Here is a 20,795-nt window from a genome sequence, read left to right on the forward strand (position 1 = left end):
TAATATAAATTATGCTGGTTGGGAGTAAACTAAAAAATGGTTAGCAGTAAATCATCAACAGTCTTAGACTCTTAGGCGTGGATCTCTATATCAAAAGCTTAAAAAATAAAAAAATAAAGAATATAAAAGACTAAAGAATATCATTGGTCTTAGACTCTTGGTTTAAATATTCAGATAAAAAATTACAGTTAACTATTCTTGTTTGGTTAACCAATATATTTGGGTTTGGATAAGAATATAGTTAACGGTTGTTTTTAGTTAGCCGTTGAGATAATGGTTAAAACCAACCAAAAATTACGATTAACCATTAATACAGTTAATCGATATACTTGGATTGGATTGGTTTAGGGTTTAATGTCTTAAAGTCCGATAGAACATAATGCAGCTTGTATTGCTTAGTCGAATGAAGAATACATTAAAGGAGACAAAAAAACACATTTCACAAAAAAAAAAAAATTACTTATGGTCTTTCAAAAGAATAGTGAAATCAATATTAAACAAATTCGATCAAGTGACAATCTGATAGATTTGTTCACAAAGATATTACTTTTTACAATTTTAAGAAGTTGGCTTATGATATAAGAATGCGTCATCTCAAATATTTTTAGTAATATTACAAATAAATGGAGTAAACATTGCACTATTTTTCTCTTAACTAATGATTTTGTTCCACTAGATTTTACTTTGTAAGATTTTTAATGAGGCAATATTTTTATTCGTATGGACAGACATCCAAGGAAAAGTGTATAACTTCTATATTGTAACTTAAATATTTATATGTATAGCTTTTTTGGCATGCAATTCATAAAAGTTGATATCCAGGGAATCCACTTACTTTCTTTCAATCTCTTTGAAACCGTTCTTATATTCTTATTTTATAATAAATATCTGTTTGTTTTTATTTTTTCCATAACTTACTAGAATAAAAATGTTTAGTTAAAACTAATATTGTCATAATTGAATCCAACATCAAATCAAATTTATAATTGGATCATGAGTCACTTTATTCAATCAAATGACTTGAAAATGACTTGAATTAAATTAGTGGGATCAAATTTATATCACTTGGAAATTGGAACTATTTTATTCAAATGTAACCTAATAAATTCTATGGATTCATCACTACCATATTTCAATCTCATTACAACAATTTCCATATCAAACTATCAGTATTTCAACGTAAAAAAGTTTTATTATTTAGGTAGAAAAAAAAGTCAATAAATTGTGAAAGTAATAAATCTTAAGATCTAAAGTTTTTTAAAAAGTAATGGTTTTTATTTTATTTTTTTACTTTTTAATTTTTTAAATTAACTCTTTTTAAATAAAATAAAAACTACGGTCAAGTCAGGTCTCGGTTGGACCGTTGAGTTCCAGATTGATCCCGATTCTTGTCGATTTGTTGAAAATTAACAAACTCGACATTACTTAGACTAAAAACATGAGCGATTCACAGTCTAACTGGTTGGACTAACCGATCTGATCCCAGTCTAACAACATTGACTCGGAAACAATTATTCAAAAGAAAAAAAAATCTACTAGTTAATAAATAATCCTGATATTTCAAACAATCGGTACAAGATTTAAGGAAAGTGTCTAGTTAATAAAAGAAGAAGATATTCTTTTTTTTGACAACGAAGAAGATATTCTTTATTTTGTCAAATAAGTTTTTAGAGATAATTTCTCAATAAATAAATAATAAGTTATTTAATTTATTCCAATCTTTTTTTTTTGAAAAGATAATTTATTCCAACTTATTTATTATCTTTTTCGTATTCCATATTATTTATATCAGTATATATAGTATCTTACTATTTGGATATATATTATCTTTATGAAGAATTCTTATATAACTCAAAATCATTGCATTACATCATATACAATCATTGCATTACATCACATACAGTAAGCATCCTCACAAATTGATGTATTGCATCCCAAAAAGATTGGCTAGGCCATGAAAAGACGCATTGGCTAACGCATCAGCCACCCTATTTGCTTTCCTTCTAATATGGACAATCTGAAGAGGCTAACATTCCTAAGGCAATTGACGACATTGACTCAAGATTAAGCGGAGTTCAGAGATATATGTTTGTTTACTATGAAAGCCATCTACCATGTCATTGGAGTCAGTCTCAAGGCAAATATTGCTCCAGCCTTTCTCTTTGACCCATCTGAGGATTTCACGAATGCATACTGCCTTAGCCACTATAACATCCCAGTTCCTATGAGACACTGTTGACCAGCATCAAAAGATGTGGCCATATTCATCCCGATAGACCGCCCCGAAACCGATATAATACTGCGCTTGTTAAACTGCAATGTCCGTATTTATCTTCATCACACCCCTGTGGCGGACAAGTTCATCTCGCACTAGGCACTAGACGAGGTCGATACCATGATTTACTAATAAAGTTTGCAGTTGCATACTCCCGAACCAGGTCACCGACCATGCACACTACTAAGTTCGCGGGTATTAACTACTTATTCCACCACATATTATTACGCTGTGACCAGATCTGCCACAAGACCGCACGAAAATGCACCTTTAACTCCATTTGCGCCAAGGACTGAAGCATTTGCCCTACCCATAGCAAGAAGTCATCAATGTGAATATTGAAAATATCCAAGCTAGAACTGCTCCAGCAAGCTGCGACATAGTTGTAGTCAATAAAGCTGTGCAGAGTATGCTCATCGGCTTGGTTGTAGATGACACACTGACCCTCAACCACCATTCCTTTCAAAAATAGATTTGTACGCAATGGTAAGAAATTCGAGCAGACCCTCCACATAAAGTTTTGGATTTTAGGCAGAAGTCCATTCCTTTCTGGTCCGTCTATAGATCAAACGCAACATGGTAGGCTGACCGAACAGAATAAGAACCTAGTTTTTTAAAGTGCCAAATCAGACTGTCCTGCTCTGTCATCTGATTAATAGTTATATTTAATATATTTTCCATATCAGGCCCATCGAACAGGTCTTCAAGGGCTACCATGCTCCATTCTGCCCCCCATATCAACCAAATCCCGCGCACACACCTCCTCATATCCGAGCTTGATTGGAGTCACCGGTCAGAAACCCACAACAGTTGGTATCCATAGGTCTCGCCACTCATTCAACCGACTCTTTGACCAATTCGCCACCTACAACCAGCGATAAGGATATGTCAAGCTTCTAAGATGCTTCAGCAAACTAGGCTTGGGTTATTGCCCAAATTTGCCGTCTAAAACATCCTTGAATGGAAATATTTGCTCTTAAAGATCTTACAAGCTAAAGCATTATAAGTAGAAACCAGATTCCAGGCTTGCTTGAAGGGCCAAATTAAAGGAGTGTAGATGTCTGAAACCAAGCCCCCCATTCTCCTTCCGCGAACACAACTTCTCCTAAGTTGTCCAGTGAATACATTTCTTAATTATTACCGATCGATCTCCACCAGAAAGAATTCATCAAGCTCATCACAGAGCGTAAGAGGCAACTTGAAAATGCTCATGCAGTAGGAGGGAATGGCTTGCGCCACTGCTTTAAGTAGGACCTCTCGTCCTGCCTGAGATAGAAAGCGACTGCTCCAACTGTGTAATCACTGCCATAGCCTTTCCCTAAAGTAGCTAAATACAGCACGCTTCCGACGATCAATTAGAGATGGCAAACCCCGGTAACGGACCGTATTGAGTGGTGTATCAACCCCCAATATGTCCTGGACGACATGTTTTGTGTGTTTAAATTCTTAATTAAAATTAGTTTCAAAATTTATACTACTATTTGAGTATATACTAGTACATATTAATTGCTACACTAAACAAATCCTTAATTAAAATTAGTTTCAAAATTTATATAATAAATTATATCAAAAGACACTAATTAGGACATTCAATTAAGTTTAAATTTACTGTGTTAATTGAATAGAACATTTTGTGGCCCTGTTTGGGAATTAGCTGTTAGCTGATTTGACTAGCTGTTTGTGTAGACCTGTTTGGTAAAAATTAGCTGATTGATAATAGCGGTTTGTGCAAAAAGACGAATAAGGACATTTCTTTTTTAATTTTGGCGCAGGAGAAGATGAGGAGTCTATCTATTAGGGTTAAAGAAGTCCATTAATTTTAATATTGCAAAACGCTAATTGAAAAAACTTTTTCTAAATTAACGTTTTCATCCCAAAACTCTCTCCACCAAACACTTCAATCAGCGGTTTTAGTAGTCAAACCGTTAAAGTTGGTCAAAACCGCTCTTTTTATTGTGTTCCTGCCAAAGTGTAATTTTAGAAAGCAATAAAATAAAAATATAATACTATAATTTTAAGACAAAGCTGGCTAATAAATTCTCCTGAGTTGCTGATTTTTTAGTAATTTAAAGGGTATTACTATTTACCGCCCTTAAATTCCTTACTACCGCCATCTTTTGACAATTTTACCCTTTGCATAATTTTTGATTCAAAATTTGAGAGAAAAATTTAAAATTTGGCCTAAACGGATGCGGCATCCGTTCGGCCCATGGTGGGGGCGGACGCGGCACTCCGACCAACCCATGGCAAGAACGGATGGCGCATCCGCCCCCACCATAGGCCGGGCGGATGCGCCATCCGTTCTCACCATTGGTGGGGCGGAGTGTCACGTCCGCCCCCACCATGGGCCGAACGGATGCCGCATCCGTTTAGGCCAAATTTTGAATGTGCAAAATCGTAAAATTTTTAGTGACGAAAAATACTAAATCGTTGACGAAAAATTTAAAATTCCCCAATTTTTTGTGACAAAAAATACAAAATCGTCATGAAAAATATGTATTATTTTCATGAGTTCTTTGATAAAAAAACATAAATTTTAATGTTTCCGACTCGTAATCGTCCATTTTCGTGGTTCAGGTTGTTACACATTAATTATTTTCATAATTTCAATTATTGTTTTTCGGGTTTATGATTTTGGAGAGAGAATTTTTAGTTTTTGATCAAAATTATGAGAATGGCAAAAAAGTCCAAATGAAGGCGGTGATAGTAATTTGAGTGCGGTATTTAACTGCTCACAATTTAAATTTATATTTATAACCGTAATATTCTGAGCCACTCAGCTCGAGTTTTGCTTACTTTATTTCATTGAATTTCTCACCCACTTTCTTCTCAAACACTCAGAAAGAGAAAACCAGCCGAGCCTTTCTTCTTTCTTTCTCTCTCTTTCCTTTTCTTTCTCTCACATATGGCGTCAAAACAAGCCGTCTTCAAAACGAAATTTTATAGACGATTTTAAGATGTAGATCTCCAACTCCAAACAGCGTCGCGGCTCACCAAACCAGAAAAAAGCTCATCTTTTTCCTTTTTTCTTTTCCAATTATTTTCTCTCCACTCCTTTGCTCGGCTCAGATCCGGCTTACTTAGATCCGAGCAGCCAAAATTTCTTTTGATCTCCCTCCATTTTTCTTTCTTTGCCTCCTTTCTCCGTCTCTGTTTCTGCAGCTTCTTTATGAACTCTTCGGTTTCCAGGAGGAAGAGAAAGAAAGGAGAATCACTCAATTTGGTTGATCAGTGGTTAGTACAATCACTAGCCAATACCATAAACTTTCCCCAATTTTACTTTCTGACTTCGAATTCAACTTGTTTAATTTTCTTTTTATGGTTTCAGATTCTGCTTGCTGGAAGGGGTTTTCTTGGTGTCACTCTTTTGTTCTTTTCATGAATTTTGGAGTGGTAAGTGCTTTGCTAATTAGGTAACTGATGCTACATTGTTTGCTGTAATTTGTTTAAATGGGGAAATGTTGTAGACAGGAACTAGTGGGAGACCTGTGAATCAAATGGAGTGGAATGTTAATAATAACGCCTTTAAAACTTACAAAGGTACTCCTCCTTATTCTTACTCAATATTATATATGAAAAATATGGGTCTCACTTCAATTTTGTCTCTTGAAAGAGTGATTATTTAAATTCTGCAGTGTTCTTATGCAGCATGTCTTTGATTAAAACATTTCTAACTATTAATACCTTGCCTGTGACCACTCAAACCATAAGATCATAAGATACTTTATTTACATATATGTGGAGTACTTTGAACTGTTTATCATTTGCTGGATGTTTGCCTTAAAATGTATTCTGTTTTTCTCCCTATTTTGGTGCTGGATTAATTAATGATTCATTATAGCAAACCACTTGTTTTATCTCTCTCTTTCTTTCTTTTTTCTTGCTCACTGCAAGTCCTCATGGTTGAACCTTTTACTATGCAAGTAGTAGCCACAATCTTTGCTTCGTTGATTTCAAACTCATTAGTCGTGGCTAAGGAATCAGGAAGAACTGTTAATTTGTTGTGCTTTTTGTGTTTGCATTATGGTAATTGTTTTTAACTAAGTCAATTGTTTCCATTTTATATACTTAAACCTTGGCTGCAATTGACTGCTGGACAGATGTGGAACCCAAAGCTGTGATGGATATGAGCATTATACAAACTGTTGATCCAATAAATATTGCATTGGGGTCTACAGAGAAAGGAAATGCTGTTGTTCCACCAAAAAGGAAGAAGACAATGACTTCGGTTTATCTCAAGTATTTTGAAACTGCTCCTGATTGCAAGACTCGGAGGTGCAAGTTTTGTGGACAAAGCTATTCTATTGCAACTGCCACAGGTTCATTCCTTGTGTCTGTTCTCCTCTTTCTTGTCTCTCATGAATACAAATGTTGCAGCGCGCATCATAAGTTTGACCTTTTGTTGTCCTAACATTTGAAAACTAGTTATGTTATGAACTGGTTTTTGCATTTCAACCTTGCAATGCAGTTTCAGATTGAGTTTGTCGGCTATCTGTTGATAAGTTCCTTTTGTTTTTGTTTATGAATATATGGTTCTTCTTTGTTTGTTAAGGAAATTTGGGAAGGCATCTCAGTAATCGGCATCCTGGATACGATAAGTCTGGGGATTTTGCCACTTGTTCAGCAATTCAGCCAATCACTGTGACTAAGAAAACTCAACCACAAGGGAAAGCCCAGGTGGATTATGATCATCTAAATTGGTTGCTCATTAAGTGGCTCATCTTAGCTGCTCTTCCTCCTTCAACCTTGGAGGAAAAGTGGTTAGCAAACTCATTTAAATTTCTGAACCCATCAATACAAATGTGGTCAGGTGACAAGTATAAAGCAGTCTTTCATGAAGTTTTCAGGAGCATGCAGGAAGATGTACGGACATATTTGGAACAGGGTTCTTCTAAGGTCTCAATCGTTCTGGATTTCTGGACTTCGTATGAGCAAATCTTTTATATGAGTGTCACATGTCAATGGATTGATGAAAACTGGTCCTTTCAGAAGGTTCTTCTCGACATTTGCCATATACCTTATCCTTGTGGCAGTTCTGAGATATATCATTCTCTAACTAAGGTTCTTAAGATGTACAACATTGAGGCTCGAGTCCTTTCATGCACACATGATAACAGTCAGAACGTGATTCATGCTTGCCACACCCTGAAAGAGGATTTCGATGGTCAGAAAGTGGGGCCATTCTGCTATATTCCTTGTGCTGCCCGCGCATTGAATTTGATAATAGATGACGCATTAAGATCCACAAAACCAGTTATTTCCAAGATCAGGGAGTTTGTGCTGGAGTTGAATTCCTCAGTCGAAATGGCTGAAGATTTTATCCAGTTAGCAACAGCTTATCAGGAAGGCAGTTGGAAATTTCCACTTGAAACATCAGCAAGATGGAATGGCAATTACCAAATGCTTGATATTGTGCGCAAGGTACTTTCTCTTTCGTCCGACACATCTGCCATATAATGTAAGGAATTATTTGAACTCTCACCCTCACACATAAAAAAAAAAAAAAAACGGGCACGCTAAGTCACATTTAGTAATGGGTGTAGACAGTCATTCTGAATTTGGAATTTATTTACAATGGCAGGCTGGCAAGTCTATGGATGGCACTATCAGGAAGTACGAGGAGACATTAGGTGGACGGATAGTGTTGAGCTCTGCCGAAAAGAATGCGGTTTCAATTGTGCACAGTTATTTAGAGCCTTTCTACAAAACCACCAATAACATATGCACAAACAAGTTACTCACAATTGGATTGGTTCTCTTCTTTATGGATCATATTTCCGAGATGATCACCATATGCAGGGAGTCCCGACACAATCCAGATTGGCTCAAAATTGCTGCAGAAGACATGGCCAAGAAGGCAAGAAGCTACAACAATCAAGTTTGCAATATATTCACCTACATGACTGCAATTCTCGATCCCCGAATAAAATGTGAGCTCATTCCTGAGTGTCTTAGCACCGGAAATTTCCTAGAAGAAGCCAGAAACCATTTCATAAGGAACTACTCTTCAAGCCATTTTTCATCCATGCCAAGCATGTACGGTTGCCAAGAGATCGAAGATGGAGGCAATGTTTCATTCGCAGAGGAAATTGCTAGGAAAAAACGGAGAGCAAGCTTGAGTAGTGCCACCGATGAGCTTACACAGTATCTATCAGAGCCTCCTGCTCCAATACCAACAGATGTCCTGGAGTGGTGGAAGGTCAATAGCACACGTTATCCTCGACTTTCTGTGATGGCTCGGGATTATTTGGCCGTGCAGCCAACTTCAGTAGCACCTGAAGAACTCTTCTGCAGTAAAGGCGATGAGATTGATAAGCAACGGTTCTGTATGCCTCACAATAGCATGCAAGCTATTCTTTGTATTAGATCATGGACTCAAGGAGGGATCAAGTTGAAGTATAAGTCAACCGAAATCGACTATGAGAGGTTGATGGAGTTAGCAGTTGCTTTTTCAGCAGATAACAACAGCGCCGGGTCCGAGAAAAAACAGAAGTGATGACAAAGACAAGGCAGAAGATTGAGATATATATTAACAAGTAGAGATTGGAAGCAGAGGGCAATATTGTGCCTGTAATCTAGAATTTATGTATACCTGTGGCGAGAGAAAACTGTTTTTGATATTCTCTTCTTAGTGTTGTAACAGTATGCCATGTATTTACTTGTGTACAGAAAAAAAAAGAAAATTCTGAGAAATGCTAACAAGTTGATAGCATGTAAGCATACAATTTAATCTCATGATATGTTAGGACTTCGATGAGATCTCACAATGTGAAGTAATTCCTGCCTAGTCTGCTATTAATGTAACGAGTAAGGAGCAATTCTAAAGGATGACATAGGAATGAACTGAGTTCCATCGGAAATGGAAAACGAGTGACTGAAGCTTATAGTAAGGTGGATTTGTAATACATATAAACGCATATTAAAGTCGTGAGGCTTAAAATGTTGGATTTAGCTCAAAGTGGATAATATGCTACATGGTATTGGACCAGACTGTTATAATAACGTTTTTATTTCCTCTCTTTTAGCTAAGGCTTCAAACCACTGTTAGTCAAAAAAATTCAAATAAGTTATTTTTTATTAATATTATTGGATTAATACATAACTATACACTTAAGGTTCGTTTGGTTCGCCGAACAATGGAGGAATACAATAGCTATTCCTAAAGAATAGCTATTCCCAATCCTCAATCTTCTTTCTAGGCAATTAATCAAATCCTAAAAATTTTGGTATATCATAAAAAAACATGAAAAATGGAAAAATGAGGAAAACATTTAAAAAAATGTGATAAACGTGAAAACGTCATAAAACATGAGAATATAAAAAAAAACGCAAAAAAAATCAACCATTAACAAACGTGAAAAACACGAAAACGAAAAAAAAAAACACACGAAAAAACACAAAACAGGAATAACACGAAAAAGTGACAAAACACGAAATATACAAAAAGGTGAAAATACGAAAAACACGACATGTGAAAAAATACGAAAACGCGAAAAATGCTAAAACACAAAAACGTGACAATTCATGAAAAATGTGAAAAACATGAAAATGCGAAAAACGCAAACAAAACACGAAAACGTAAAAAACACGAAAATGTGAAAAATACGAAAAACATGAATAACATGAAAAAGTAACAAAATACGAAAAAAAACGAAAACACGAAAAACCGAAAAACTAAAACGTGAAAACACGAAAAAGAAAAAATGCAAAAAACACAATAACGTAAATAACACGAAAACGTGACAAAACGTGAAAATACGAAAATGTGAACAAACGCGAAAACAAGAAAACTTGAAAAAAAAAAAGAAAAAATGTAAAAAATATGCCAAAAACACGAAAATATGAAAAAAACGTTATAAACACATTTTCGTGTTTTTCCACGTTTTCATGTTTTCCCGTTTTTAATATTTTTTTTTACTTTTCATGATTTTTGCATTCTTCCACTGTGTTCATATTTTCGTGTTTTTAACAAATTTTCACGTTTTTTTTTTCCGTTTTTCTGTTTTCCATAATTTTTCAAGTTTTTGTATTTTTAACGTTTTTTACATTTTCGTGTTTTCCACATCTTTTCACGTTATTTGTGTTTTTTTTTGCATTTCGTTGTTTTCATGGGTTTTTTCTACATTTTTTCCTATTTTTGCGTTTTACCATTTGCACTTTTTTTGTGTGATTTCATGTTTTGCGTGTTTTTTTTATGTTGACTCATTTATATGTTTTTCGCGTTTTCACCATTTTTCACTTTTATTTCGTTTTTTTTTTGTGTTTTTAATGTTCTTTTTTCATTTTGTGTTTTTACTATTTTCCACCTCTTTTTTCGTATTTTTACAATTTTTCCGTTATGTTTTTATTGTTTTTTCGTTTTTAATGTTTTTTCTATTTTTCGTGTTTTTTTCATCTTTCATATTTCCCATTTTTCAGTTTTTTATATATTTCTTAAAATAATATATATTAAATATTTGAATAATTTATATTAATAATTAAAATTTTAAAAGAAATAAGAAATTACATTTGAAGGTATTTGAGCAAGAGGAGATTTCGGTTTGGGCAGGCATGGATTAAGGAACCGGAGTTTAAGGGTTTGGTTAGACAAAGCTAGGTAGTGAATAAAGCCAGAAATATCTAGGATCGACTAGTTGCTTGTGTGGCTGATATGGAAAAGTTTGGTGTGGTTTATCATAGCCGATTCAAAGGGAGAGTTCACCACTTAAAGGCTACTGGGTAGATAGAGACAGGGTCGATGAGGAATCGGTTTGTCAGGTAAGGGAGATCAAATTCAAGTGAACGAAGTTCTAGATCAGGAAGATAGACATTGGAAGCAACGAAAGCAAAGCAATTCTGATTATAGGGTGGTGACTTGAATACGAAGTTCTTTCATTCACGGTGATGGCAAGACGTAATCACAATTTGATTGTAGCACTAGAGGATGACACGGGTCGTGTACTTGAGGATCATGATGATATGGCCATCCATGCGAGGGGATATTTTCAAAGAGCCTTTGAGAGAGTTGGGGATAGTAATACTGTGACAGTGGAGGTCGTTTCCCTAGGAGTAGACCAGAGGACAAATAGATATTAACGGCGAGTAGGCATCTGGTAAGGCAATAAATGTTCATAAACCAGGTATCTTTTTCAGTACTAATATCAAACAAGATATCAGAGACGGGGTGTGTGCATTGCTTGGAGTCTGGTCACCCTTGAACACGGGTAGATGCTTATGTTTACCATCATTAATTGGGAGGAAGAGATTTAGTTGTTAGGGGTATAAATATCTATCTAGTGCATGTAAAGACATTTTACTTAAGACTGTTGTTAAGGCATTACCTACGTTTTGCATGAGTACATTTTTGTTACCTAAATCTATTTGTGAAGAATTGCATAGAATGATGAATTCATTTTGGTGGGGTTGGAAGGAGGATGGGAAAAATCGTATTCACTGGTTTGGGTGGGATAAGTTATGTCGGTCTAAAAACTAGGGAGAGTTGGGATACTGGGAGTTAGAATTATTTAACCCGGCCTTATTGGGTAAGCAGGGATGGAAGTTGATTTCGAATCCACAGTCCTTAATAAGTAGATTGTTCAAAGCCAGATATTTTCCTTCAGGTAACTTTTTAACTTCAAATCTGGGCAATAATCTTAATTTCATTTGGAAGGGATTGTGGAAATCGATAGGGGTTATGAATTTGGGGATAAGGTGGAAGGTATGTGATAGGGAAACAATTCGGGTTTGGAGGGACCCTTAGGTTGAGGGAGGGAATATTTCATCGCTTAGGTCTAGGTCCCGGTGGGAATGGAAAAGATGAAGGTGAAAGAGTTATTTAAGGAAGGGTCAAAGGTTTGGGACAAGGGTAAGTTGGAGAGTTTGTTTTCTGATCAGAAAATGGAAGCTATTAGTAAAATTGTGTTACCGTTTTGCGATATCCCAGATAGATTAGTATGCCAAGGTACGAAAAATGGCTCCTATTCCACTAAATCGGGGTACAGAGCATTGGAAGAAAATTGATGGGATAGGTTGCCTAAAGTGGCTTGGGGTAAGCTATGGATGTGAGAATTCCACTAAAAATTAAATTGTTTGTTTGGAAGTTGTGTTCTCAGTGTCTTCTAATGGTATCCTTATTGAGATCACGACATATAAACATGCCCAATAATTATTTAGTGTGTGAAACTGATGTGACATCTGTTTTGTGCTTGTTCATATGCTATAAGTTGTTGGCAGGAGGCGGGTCTGGATGCACCGGATGGGGATTTTGAGGATGTGGTTGCTTGGCTTACTGATAAATGTAACTCAGAAGTAGATGAGGTGTTGGTCATTATTGTATGTGTCCTATATACTATTTGGCAACATTGGAATGGTGTGTTATGGCAGAATCGGCCGAGAAATGCGTGTGATGGATTTAGATTGGTAAGACAATTTCTGCTGGAATGGCAGCAGGTTGGGAACATAAATAATAGGGAAGAGGAGCAACAACACATGATAGATGAGGAAAATCGGTGGGATTTGGAAGGAAGTCGAAGTGTTGCTGATGCAAGTACTCGAATAAAGACCCGGCGGTAGAAGGTGAGAATGACAACAACAAAATAAGGATAGCGACGGTCCAACGTCCTGGTGCAGAAGTCGGAATCGACAGCAGAACGATGCTCACAGCAGCGGCTCGTTAGTGTGGAGCAGGTCGGGCGGTGGCATGATGTAGCAGACCAGAGAGATGTGCGTAAACAAGGAGCCGGAAGGGAGAACACCAGCGACAGGGAGCGCACTTAGCTATAGTAGGGCGGAGGAAGTGGAAGTCGTGATGGCCAGCAGAAGGGATCACGGTGGCTTTATCCGACCAGAGGTTGGTGGAAAGTTAATGTAGACGAAGCAATTTTTCAGGAACAAAATTGTAATGGGTGGGGGCACAGTGGTGCATAGTGAGAAGGGACAATTTATGGCTGAGGTAAGTGGGATAGTTGATGGAGTTCACGAAGTTAGAGTTGTGGAAGCTATTGCACTACGGGCAAGCCTTTGGTGGCCACGGGATCAAGAGATGGAGAGAGTAACCTTTGAGACAGATGCAAAAATTATAGCAGATGGGGTCAACTCTAATAAAAATGATTTTGAATACATATGAGGATCTGTAGGAGGATTGCAAGGAGTTAATGCAACGTCATTCATATTCGGTATGTTTCTAGACTATCGAATAGAGTAACCCATCTTATAGTTAGACGAGCCCTTTCCAATGCTAGCGGTTTAACGTTTTTTATTATGCCAAATTAGTTATCTTCTGTAATTGATGAGAACATTTAAGCCTCTTCAATATAAGTTTCCTTTGATTTCAATATATATATAGTAATAAATTATTTACTTGTATTAAACCGTTTTGAGCTGTAATTCCAGGTCAACCCGAGCCAACAAAATAAGATCGCAATGGGCATTCCTTGTTTGTTTTTTTTCGGAATAGTGGGCATTCCTTATTCTAACCCAAACTTGAAATCAACAAAATCAAATGTAACCACCAAAATGAATGAATAAACTAAAAACTCTTTATCACAAAATGGACATTGTTCTGTTCCCAAATAATTACCCATTGAGCTACTTAAGGGTAAAATTCTTTACAGTTATTTTGACTAGAGAAAAAAAAAATGCAAGCATATAATATACAACTGGGAATGACAAAATTGTTACAAGATAAACACCTCCAAAACTGTCAGAAAAGGTGACAAAACAAAACCACCCTTCTGTTTAACTTACCAAGTCAATTAATTATACAACTGACACTTGCAATATGGCACCAAATTATTATTTAGGGCTGAGATTACCAAAAGTTCACATTTGATCTGCGTGCTGTAGCAATTCTAAGTCTTATTAATATTATCATCTCATGCATGAAATCCCCAGGTCATTAGCTGCATTCTGAAATCAACTCAACCATGAAACAGACTTCTGCATTGAAACTACATCCACAGGTGTTCTCTCCGATACTCTCGTACAATAACAGGAACACTTGTAGGTGGGATCTATAATAAGATCAATACACGGGGGAAAAGAAATTACTTGAGAAACAAAAAAAAAGAATTACAACCAAAAAACTTGACCATTTAACCAGATAACCATTCCAGTTGAAACCTAAGAATCAGTTCTATATGGAATGTGGGATCACCCACAGTAAATAAGCACAAAAATGCTGTAAAGATATATATATATATAAAAAAAGAGAACAGTACAAAACAATGTGTTTCGCATTTTTAAGAAGAGGATATTGAGTTCGAGTCGTAATAAATCTCTAACCTGTACTTTCTATGTTTATGTAACATAAAATGCAGGTACTATTATGCCAAACAAACAAAAACCAAAAGTACATTCTTACACACTGCAAAAGAAGCAAACCAAAAATTTTATTTTGCACTTCATTTAATTATTTTTATATGTATAACATGCTTATAAAAATCCTTGTGTTTTTTTCCCTTCTATGAAGTGATAAAGAGAGGAATATGTTTTTTTTTTTTTTTTTGACAGGAATAAAAATCAATAGTTTGCTTCATATTAAAACAGACTAACGGGGTCAAGAGTTTGGAATTTTTTGCTAACCGCCAAAAAGCACAAGGTAGTGATTTGTCTCAAACCAAACCACAGCCCCCAGTTCACAAAAGTGCCGTTTTACCAAGAAAAATTAAGAGATAAGAAACAGCAGCAGAAAGTGAATAACATAAAACATGATATAGGTTTTTTCAGATTCTCTAAACAAATTCCATGAAGATGTCTTTCTCATGCTTCTTTTTAATATCTTGGCATATACTAAATCCAAGAAATATCAAGATTACCTACAAATTGCAGGCTAGAAAGAGTAGGAAAGATATTGAAGATTTTATGAGTACCAGGTCAACCCTCTAGTTTTAGTCTTAAAAAGATCAATAACAATTTACCGAAGATTCCTACTTTTTGGTCATACTATGATAAGATTGCAACTTTATGAAGGTAGAACCAACAATAAATTAGTTTCAAAACCATGACTCACCATGCCATAATCTGTGATGATCATGGAGACATATTCTGAAGGAGTGGCATCATACCTGTCAAAACATAAGATCAATACATGTACTTCTTCACATTAAATGTGTTATGTAAAGCTTACATCAAATTCAGAAGCTGGAGATTTTCCTTATTAGCCAGGCTACCAAGGTAATTTACATCCATTCTCCCACGAACCTTCGCAATTTCATCTGGATCACCTGCAAGCAACTTGAAGATATTTTGTTATGGTAACTTTTCAGGACAATAGATGCATAAACATGAAGAAAGAAGAAAGCTATATATATATATATATATATAGAGAGAGAGAGAGAGAGAGAGAGAAAGTACCTAGTTCATTTGAGCAGATAGAATCAAGTTGAACCCTTTCGTGAAATTTATAAGCTTCACAGCATATTAACACTGGAACTCGGAATGCATGAGCAACCATAGCAACACACGCAGTACCGACCCTTGAATATACAGTTCCATTAGACAGCACGGAGGAAGCCCCAAGAAAAACTTTGGTGACTTCATGCATTATATAAGAGACAGCATTTATGTGAGTATACGTACAACTCAGGCCCTTCGCCACTAGCCTACGAAGTAAAGCTTGCCCTTCAAGTTTAGGACGTGAGTCAACTATCACAACTCGAAACTGTTTTCCAAGCTCATGAGCATATAAAAAAATCATCTCAACAACACATGATGATCCATACGTGAGAAGAATATCCCCATCTCTGATCTTTGAAGAAGCATGTCTAACAATCACCTTGTCGGCAAGCACAATCTTTTCGTTTATGAAACGATCGATGTCTGAACACAGGGACGCTTTTGCTTCTGATTCAGAAAGGGTTAAAGGCAACTTTGCAATATGACTCTTCAAAAACCTAATGGCATTCCCCATGCTCATAGAAAGTGGACGACATTCAATAAAAAAGGAAACAAAACTACCAATTTTTGCAGTCAAATCCCTAGTAAAAGATTTCTGTTGTGGTGTGGAGTAACCTTTAATGACTTCCCGAAATGCCTGGAGCATTGCAATGCAGCGAGCATTGCCCCCACAGATATCTCCTGCTAAATACTGCAACCCAACCTGGAAAAAAAAATTGCATAATTAAAGAAGCAGGATAACTCCATCCAACTCCTCTAGCCCAATATTATAAAATCATAGTTGTCAAATCGAGATTCGACTCGTGAATCGAAATCCTCATTTTGTGAATCGTGACTCGTGAATCGTAAGATTCGGTTCAAATTCATAATATTATAAAAAACAGAATATTTACCATGTTGAACTCAAAATATTATCAAATATTAATCTAGAAATGGAATATTAATGTCAAAAAAAGAAATCATATCAACCAAGTACTTAAAATTCAAATCCAATGTAAATGCAATCCTAATAAAACTAATTCACAAAGATTCTGCTTAATAATTTAGTAGAGATGAAGAGTTTCAATTTCTGACTCTGTTTTTTTTGCCTTGTTGTCAACTTGATAAAAATGGAATGGAGCTAGTTTGAGTTGATAACTTGATAAATACCAATTGGACTAGAGGAGAGTGAGTTTAGTAGTTAGTGTTGTCTAAATTTTTGATGAATGGTGGCGAAGATCCGGCTCGAAATAGAGCTGAATCGAATCAAATAGTATGACTCGAATCGGAAATCGTAAGATTCTGTTATAATTTAGATTCGTCTATAGATTCGGCTCGAAATAAAGCTGAATTGAATCGAATCCTAAGATTCGAATCGAGAATCGTAAGATTCTAACAACAGTGTATAAAATGAGGAAAAATCTGACACGAGCTCCCAGCAATCACAAAATAAGGAGCCACTTTTGTGCTGGAACCTTAAACATGCATCTCCGATACTATCTAGATGCAATAAATTAATAAATCACTGAAGATATGTCCAGAAAATTACAATAAGATAACACACAGGTAATCTGGCAGTGCACATTACAGAACTTGGATAGTGACAAAATAATTAGCTTTTCATGACATGCATTGAGATGGATAAAGCAAATATGTCATGATAGTGCATCAGTTTATTTAATTAATTAGTAATGTAAATGTTTTCAATCAGGTTAACCTAGCGTGGATGCATGTCCAACCAACAATAAGTGTCCACTGCAAATTTTTCTAAGTTAATCACTAGAAAGCTAGACAGAGGAACTGAAAAAACTGATTATCTAATTGAAGTAATACCTTGTAAACAGCAGGATGCATCGGATCAAGTTGAAAAAATTTTGACTCGAGATCAGGAAGCTGAGTTCCATGTTCATACTGAGGTAAATGCCGAAACAACTCAACTCTATTCCTAGCTTCAACTTGATTCACCACTGCACGCCTTTTAGCTTTTTCTACTCGACTTTTGTCATCAAACTGCATGCGCGGTGGAAGGACTTCTTTCTTTCTCTCTTTCTCAGGAGGACGATCAATTCCCTTCCTCTCAGAACCTGCAACTGATGGAGCTGGAGGAACATCTTTCTTTTGTGATGGCTGCTGCTTCATATGTTTACCAGTAGCTGCTCCTTCAGTCAGAGTAGCATGTTTGCCAATTGCTTCTCCTCCAGCTACAACCATAATTAGCTAAGAATGTGAAATTAACTAAACAATGGGTAGTAAATATCAAACAATTTTTTTTTGAAAGAAAATATCAAACAACTTAATGCATCATAACAATGTAAAATTCTTATATGAAAAACACCATATAAATTACAGCCACCATATCATTCAGACTTGAAGAATCTTAGTCACACAATTATGAGAAAAATACTCAGAAGTATACTATAAGTTTATATATATGTCATGTAGAGTAGGGGCTGAGCTGTTCAAATAAAAACATCAAATTCTTGACATTGAATAACATAATTATGTGAGGATATAAGGATTGCATAACCAAACAAAGATTGTCTCAAACCTTTTGTAGCAGCTTTAGCAGCTCTCTGGGACTCCTGCAAGGCACGTCTTTCAGCCTTTGTGCTTTTTGCTTTCAGCGGTTTTGAACTCGATGGTACATCATTTTGCAATTCTGCATCAGCCCCTTCATTTTTCTCTGCAAAAACTCTTGCTGATTAACTTCACAGCAAAATATGGAAGAAGAATAGGGATCACTGTAAACTTTTCACAGGCAATTTCGATTTTTCTAAAGTATAAACATGGAGCAACAAATTGTCCAACACAAATCTAGCACAAAAAAAAATCAAAATCAATGAGAAAAATACAAAAAAAAATCTTTCTCTAGGTAGCAATGTAGCTTCAAAGGGCAAGGGTCAAGAATGATGTCAGGAGATCATTACTATTATTTTTATTTACAGTCTAGCTCAAAAAGTCAACTTGTAAAACAAAAATAAATAAAAAAACCGGCATAAATTCTAATTCTATATGTAGTAGACTCAGAGAGAATAAAACCTATCTTAAATACAACCATGTCTAATTAAAAACTTTGATCGGCCCCTATAAGATTTTTTTTGCCCTCAAGTACTAGTAGGAACCCACTAAGAGACAAGCTTATTTCCTGTATGGTTCTATTCAGGCATTCTCCAATTACTATCACAATCACACTCCACAAATCACATTTATCTAGCACAGAATTTTAGATTATTCGGCAGGAAGGAATTAGTAACCGAACTCTTGCATGGTTCCATAACACGGATACAGTCAACAATGGCATAAATAGAAACTTGCATTAAAAGGATTCATTTCCTTTAAAACAAAGTTCAATATAGACAGCCAAACAAGCATGGTGAACAAGGCTGCCATAGTTTTGATGCTAGTAGGAAATAGTATTGGAATCGCCTACTTGCTTCACCGCCCGGTGCTTGCATATGAGTAAAGGAGCAGTATAGCTCCACCATTATAACATATAAATGAAGCACATGAACTTCTGTAGCCATCAATGGTTTCAACAGTAGCTATAAGCGAACAATCGACAGACAGAATATAAATCTTCTATACGTGGATTACCTGGCACTCGAACAGGTTTTTTCACTTCAACTTCCAATTTCTCCGATGGCTTAACCGCCGTCAAATCGAAGCCGCCTCCAGGAAAACTAGAAGCAAACTTAGCAGAATTGCTCCTGCGAAACCAACCAGGAGAAGATTCCTCAGAGAATTCTCCATCACCAATCCTAGTAGAAGGCGAGGTAAGAGGCGGCGATGTGCCAAGCAGCGAGTCAGTAGGATTATAGCTTCCCACCACCGCAACGTGGTCTCCTCCGGCGTTAGGTCTGCGAAAAGCCGAATGCTCGGGCACAGGAAGAGGCGAGGTGGCGCGGTGAGTAAGATTATCAGAAAGATGACGTGGTGGAGGAATCATGACTGGAGACAAGGAATTACTGACAGGAGAATTAGCAAGAGGCGGCGAGATAGAATCAGGCGGAACAGATTGAGTCCGATTCGGCGGCAGTGACTCGTTAGGGGTGAAGAATCCAACCTGACGGACCTTGGGAACGGCGCGCCAACTCCGTTGAGTATCCATAGAGCTTAAATATCAATGGCTAAATTTCCAGGTGCGGAAATGATAAAAAGCCATTGGAAACTGAGGAATGGAGCAGGACGAAGATGACTAGAGATTCATGGCTTTCAAGTTTTCAGTGAATTGAGGGTAAAAACGCAGCGTTTTCTGTGCTGTAAAGCAATTAGGGTTTTGTATAGAACTAGTTAGGGATAAAGATAAAGAAATACGTTGAATAATTTGAGTTGGGAAATTGCTTGTAATACACACAATTGGACTTTCTGAAAATACACACAATTGGATTTGATTAGACTATACAAACAGAATCAGAATAATCTAAGGTAAAAATATTTTCTTTAGTTTTATGCCAAACAGAATCAGAATTCATAAAGAAAGCATATTGATTTGATTCACAATAAAAATATATTAAAAAAATATTCTTCAATTTCTTATTTTTAATCTCTAATAAAAAGAAAAAGTTGAGGAATGTTTGATACAAATTTGAAAATTGGAACCCCAATTAGAATCGAAATATTAATGAAATCAAAATTGGAATTGATACTTGATAATTTTGTAAAAATTTCCTTTGCTCGAATCTAGTTATGAATGTGTATCTTTTGTTCCATTTATATAGCTTTTCTATAATTTCTACTTTTCTATAATTTCTACCATTAAGATTAGATATGGCCATGGACCGGACTGGGCTGGGTTCGGACCGGATCTATCGGGTTTTTATGTAAAAGTACTCAGTCCAAGCCCAGCCCGCTATAAATTTAGGTGGGTTCGGACCGGGCTAGACTCGGCTTAAAAATCAAATCGCAAGTTCAGTCCATATAAACTCACATAAATATATATACATAATTTTTTATTATAAAAAATAAAATTTATATTTAAAAGTAAATATTTAATATATAAATGTATAAATTAATTAGTTAATATTAATAGACGGGTCGGGGGCCTACCAAAAAAAATAGACAGGTCGGGTTGGGCCGGCCCGTGCTATTTTAATTAATCCAAAGCCCGCCCAAAAAATAGACGGGCTTTAACGGGCCTAGGCCGGACTGGATCTAAACTTAATTTATA

General features: G+C 36.0%; 2 protein-coding genes across 3 annotated transcripts; one reads left to right on the plus strand and one right to left on the minus strand.

The window, feature by feature from the left end:
- The first annotated feature begins 5,088 nt into the window (after positions 1-5,088).
- On the plus strand, positions 5,089-9,034 carry LOC136217905 (zinc finger BED domain-containing protein DAYSLEEPER). Of its 2 annotated transcripts, none has more exons than XM_066004603.1 (6): positions 5,089-5,509; positions 5,604-5,668; positions 5,743-5,815; positions 6,376-6,594; positions 6,828-7,696; positions 7,857-9,034. In XM_066004603.1, exons 2-6 carry the CDS (start codon positions 5,654-5,656, stop codon positions 8,769-8,771), a joined length of 2,091 nt encoding a protein of 696 aa, XP_065860675.1. In that variant the 5' UTR covers positions 5,089-5,509; positions 5,604-5,653; the 3' UTR covers positions 8,772-9,034. The 2 variants fall into 2 exon arrangements, with proteins under 2 accessions (XP_065860675.1, XP_065860676.1); XM_066004604.1 differs by having other exon boundaries at positions 5,747-5,815.
- Positions 9,035-13,769: 4,735 nt separating this feature from the next.
- LOC136217906 (uncharacterized) lies at positions 13,770-20,017 on the minus strand. The gene is made up of 7 exons (XM_066004605.1): positions 19,223-20,017; positions 18,177-18,311; positions 17,462-17,829; positions 15,608-16,352; positions 15,381-15,477; positions 15,264-15,318; positions 13,770-14,265 (listed from the first exon to the last, which is right to left on the minus strand). Exons 1-7 carry the CDS (start codon positions 19,734-19,736, stop codon positions 14,203-14,205), a joined length of 1,977 nt encoding a protein of 658 aa, XP_065860677.1. The 5' UTR covers positions 19,737-20,017; the 3' UTR covers positions 13,770-14,202.
- Positions 20,018-20,795: the final 778 nt, after the last annotated feature.

The sequence above is a fragment of the Euphorbia lathyris genome, chromosome 2, assembly GCF_963576675.1.
Source record: "Euphorbia lathyris chromosome 2, ddEupLath1.1, whole genome shotgun sequence".
NCBI classification, from domain to species: domain Eukaryota; kingdom Viridiplantae; phylum Streptophyta; class Magnoliopsida; order Malpighiales; family Euphorbiaceae; genus Euphorbia; species Euphorbia lathyris.

What these genes read in the sequence shown, in the direction of transcription:
- LOC136217905 (XM_066004603.1), top strand. An exon ending in TTCTATTGCAACTGCCACAG is followed by an intron (nt 6,595 to 6,827) that starts GTTCATTCCTTG and finishes TTGTTTGTTAAG; the next exon opens with GAAATTTGGGAAGGCATCTC. An exon ending in TGCTTGATATTGTGCGCAAG is followed by an intron (nt 7,697 to 7,856) that starts GTACTTTCTCTT and finishes TTACAATGGCAG; the next exon opens with GCTGGCAAGTCTATGGATGG.
- LOC136217906 (XM_066004605.1), bottom strand. Translation starts at nt 19,736, where the DNA reads ATGGATACTCAACGGAGTTGGCGCGCCGTTCCCAAGGTCCGTCAGGTT. An exon ending in AAAACCTGTTCGAGTGCCAG is followed by an intron (nt 18,312 to 19,222) that starts GTAATCCACGTA and finishes GAGTTTTTGCAG; the next exon opens with AGAAAAATGAAGGGGCTGAT. An exon ending in TATCTGCTCAAATGAACTAG is followed by an intron (nt 15,478 to 15,607) that starts GTACTTTCTCTC and finishes AGTTGCTTGCAG; the next exon opens with GTGATCCAGATGAAATTGCG.